Raw genomic sequence first — 1,153 nt, forward strand, 5'->3', positions numbered from 1 at the left:
AGTGGAGCAGGGACAATGTAGGGAGCAGGCAGAGGCACGCTCTCACAATGCTGTGCATGCTGGGCAGGATGACAGGGCAGTGCTGTGTGGTGGGGTCAGGGCTCCCACAACAGCCCAGCCAGGAGCTGGCTCTGCAGAGGGAGGTCAGGTGCATTCCCAGCAGCAGCCCACGTGGGAGCAGGACTCCGTGCCCTCTGCTGCAGGCAGATGCTGCCGAAGGCTGTGGACACCCCGGTGGGAGCAGCACCCACAGCTGCACCATCCCCTCCCCACAGGTGCTGAAGTCACTCAACAAAACGTACCAGAAGCTGCAGCGGAGGCCGGTCACCGTGGACCTCGACCCCAAGGCCGTGACCTGCAATGAGCTGTTCGGGGTCATCCATCCGGCCACGCGGGAGTGGAAGGATGGTGAGACACCAATGCTGTGAGCTCTGTTTATGAGATGTGAGATGGAAAAGGAAGACCTTTGCTTGGGGCTCTTTCCTGGGGTGGGAGGGAGAAGGAATGTCTTTCATGGGAGCACCAGCCCTGTGTGTCTCCCAGCAAACAGCCGTGCATGGAGAGGACCAACCCATGTCTCTCTGTGGGGCAGGTCTGTTCTCCACAGCGATGCGTGACCTGGCCAACATCACACATGACGGGCCCAAGTGGATCATCCTCGATGGAGACATTGATCCCATGTGGATCGAGTCCCTGAACACAGTCATGGATGACAATAAGGTTGGTGCCATCACACTCCAGGGGCTTTGCTTGCTCGTTAACTCAGGAGGGTCAGCTCTGGGCACCCCTCACAATGAGCCACTTCCCCCAGGTTCTCACCTTGGCCAGCAACGAGCGTATCCCCCTCACCCCCACCATGAGGCTCATCTTCGAGATCAGCCACCTGCGCACAGCCACGCCCGCCACCGTGTCCCGGGCAGGGATCCTCTACATCAACCCCACAGACCTCGGCTGGCACCCGTGAGCCAGGAAGGGAGGAGGACGGGGTGGGAAGGGATCAGATGGACAGGGTGGGACAAGATGGGATCTGATGGGATGGGATGGAATAGGACAAGATGGGATGGAATGAGACAAGATGGGATCTGTGGACACAGATGGGATGGGATGGGATGGGATGGGATGGGCACTGGCCCCCACATGCTCACTGCAGCCC

The 1,153-nt window shown here is 59.9% G+C and overlaps 1 protein-coding gene across 1 annotated transcript; it reads left to right on the forward strand.

Moving 5' to 3' along the window:
• Positions 1-203: 203 nt before the first annotated feature.
• Positions 204-964, forward strand: LOC113962431 (dynein heavy chain 17, axonemal-like; the record flags this gene model as incomplete). The annotated part of the gene is made up of 3 exons (XM_027673184.1): positions 204-408; positions 593-720; positions 812-964. Coding segments are annotated over 3 exons (486 nt in total), but the record flags the coding sequence as incomplete, so codon positions are not given.
• Positions 965-1,153: the final 189 nt, after the last annotated feature.

This window comes from Neopelma chrysocephalum, unplaced genomic scaffold (genome assembly GCF_003984885.1).
Source record: "Neopelma chrysocephalum unplaced genomic scaffold, ASM398488v2 Primary Assembly neopelma1_171038, whole genome shotgun sequence".
Lineage (NCBI taxonomy): Eukaryota > Metazoa > Chordata > Aves > Passeriformes > Pipridae > Neopelma > Neopelma chrysocephalum.